The 1,750-nt window shown below is 34.4% G+C and overlaps 1 protein-coding gene across 1 annotated transcript in view; it reads left to right on the forward strand.

The window, feature by feature from the left end:
• Nucleotides 1-803: 803 nt before the first annotated feature.
• ANXA10 (annexin A10) overlaps nt 804-1,750 on the forward strand; it is a 157,477-nt gene continuing 156,530 nt past the window's right edge. The window contains exon 1 of the mRNA XM_006896668.1: nt 804-887. Coding sequence (XP_006896730.1) covers nt 804-887 — 84 coding nt within the window. The remainder of the gene's footprint in view (nt 888-1,750) is intronic.

Genomic DNA, 1,750 nt, shown 5'->3' on the forward strand with positions numbered 1-1,750 from the left:
ATGTGTATAACCTGCGTTTGTGTCTCTTATAAAATGTATTTGCAATGAATAAGTCATTGATTTTACAAAAGGTGAGGATGGCACAGGATAGGACAGAGTTCAGCTATTTTGTTGATAGAGTTGCTTTGAGTTGTACTCAAATTGATGGCACCTAACAGTAACAATAGTAAAAAGAAATTAAAATAGAGGAATATATGAATAAACAAGGAAAGAGAATTTAAGTTGTGCCAATTGACATTACTCTCTCCCTATATGTCCTTTTCTATTTACTTTTTTTTATTAATTTTAATGTAAATTTACAGAAACTTAGGATTTCCAGTCTTTAGTCTTTCATTGTTGTGGTTTTCTCCCTGTCCACCCCCTCCCCCAAATTCACTCTTCTCCTTGAAAAGAAAAAGAAAAACTCTTTCATTGGTATGCAATCCCTCCCCCTAAGTTCACTCCACTATGCAACCTTTCACTCAGGACTTCTGTAATGACAAGAATACCTATTCATATATCCCTTTAAAACAATTCTCTCCCTCATCTGTTTCAATGCAGTATATATCATTTCTCCCCTCTTTTTCTGTCTTTGCTCAACTCTGATATCAGTCCCATTTTACAACAGTGGTGCTATGCAATATTTGTCCTTTTGTGACTGATCCATTGACTTTTGACAACTTTATTTGTATTAGATGTTTCCCTCAATATATGTTTTCTATGATTTAAAAGAATCTGTCATAGACCTTCTAGTCTCTTATTAGATGTAAGCATCCAATAGAAGATTTGCGATTAGAAAATATGTTTGGAAAGAATATGATAAAATGAAAAGGAAGCTGAAAGTGTCAGCTTATGAAAATCTCCCAGGAAATGAAGCGGAAACTCCTAGAGAAACCCAGATAAGAGAAGTAAAAAAAAATTTAAAATGTGCCTTCACAAAACTGGAAATTGGCTGGTATGGAAAACTAAGACAATCTAAGTATTTGCAGGTGCACAAGACTCTTTGCACTGATTTTCATTTACCAGTTTTTCTCAAGTATAGTGAAGTATGGAATTTCAAGTTTGCAAGAAACTTTTAAATTAGCTAATAATCTCTGGGACCAGGTTTTTGCTACAAGAGTTTGCATGTAAGACATTTTGCTTTAAAAACTTAAACGAAGTTCTAAAATGTAAATAAATGTATCTCAAGAAGTTTAAAGCAGGTTAAAAGGATTGGTACACTTGATTGAGAAACTTTAAAATATTTGCATGTATATATTTTATAAATATATAGTGCTGCTATGACATAAATACCGTTAACTGCTGGCTTAAAAGAAGCAAAAAGAAATTTTTCACAATTCAGGAAGCTAAGCTTATAGATAGTTCTAGTTATATTATTATCTCCCTCTTCTCCTTGTTTGCATTTTTTTGTCTATATCTTCTTTGTCTACACCTTTTAATAACTCAGAACTAATTACATTTAAGATCCATTCTCAATAAAAGGAAAAAGCTATTCTTCCAAATATGATTGTATTTAAAGGGAGGGAAATGGGAAGTCCAAATCTCTAAAAAAAAGAAAAACCAAGCTAATTGTCTGGGGCTTCGTCTGACATACTTTGGACATGTTGTGAGGAGAGACAGGTCTTTGGAGAGGGACATCGTGCTGGGTAGAGTAGAGGGACAGTGCAGGAGGGGAAGACCCTCTATGAGGTAGATTGATTCAGTGACTGGGGTAATTGGGATGGGTGTGTCAGAGGCAATGCGATTGGCACAGGATAGAGCAGGGTTTAGG

Source organism: Elephantulus edwardii, unplaced genomic scaffold (assembly GCF_000299155.1).
Source record: "Elephantulus edwardii isolate Elephantulus edwardi_28Jun2011 unplaced genomic scaffold, EleEdw1.0 scaffold00188, whole genome shotgun sequence".
NCBI classification, from domain to species: Eukaryota; Metazoa; Chordata; class Mammalia; order Macroscelidea; family Macroscelididae; genus Elephantulus; species Elephantulus edwardii.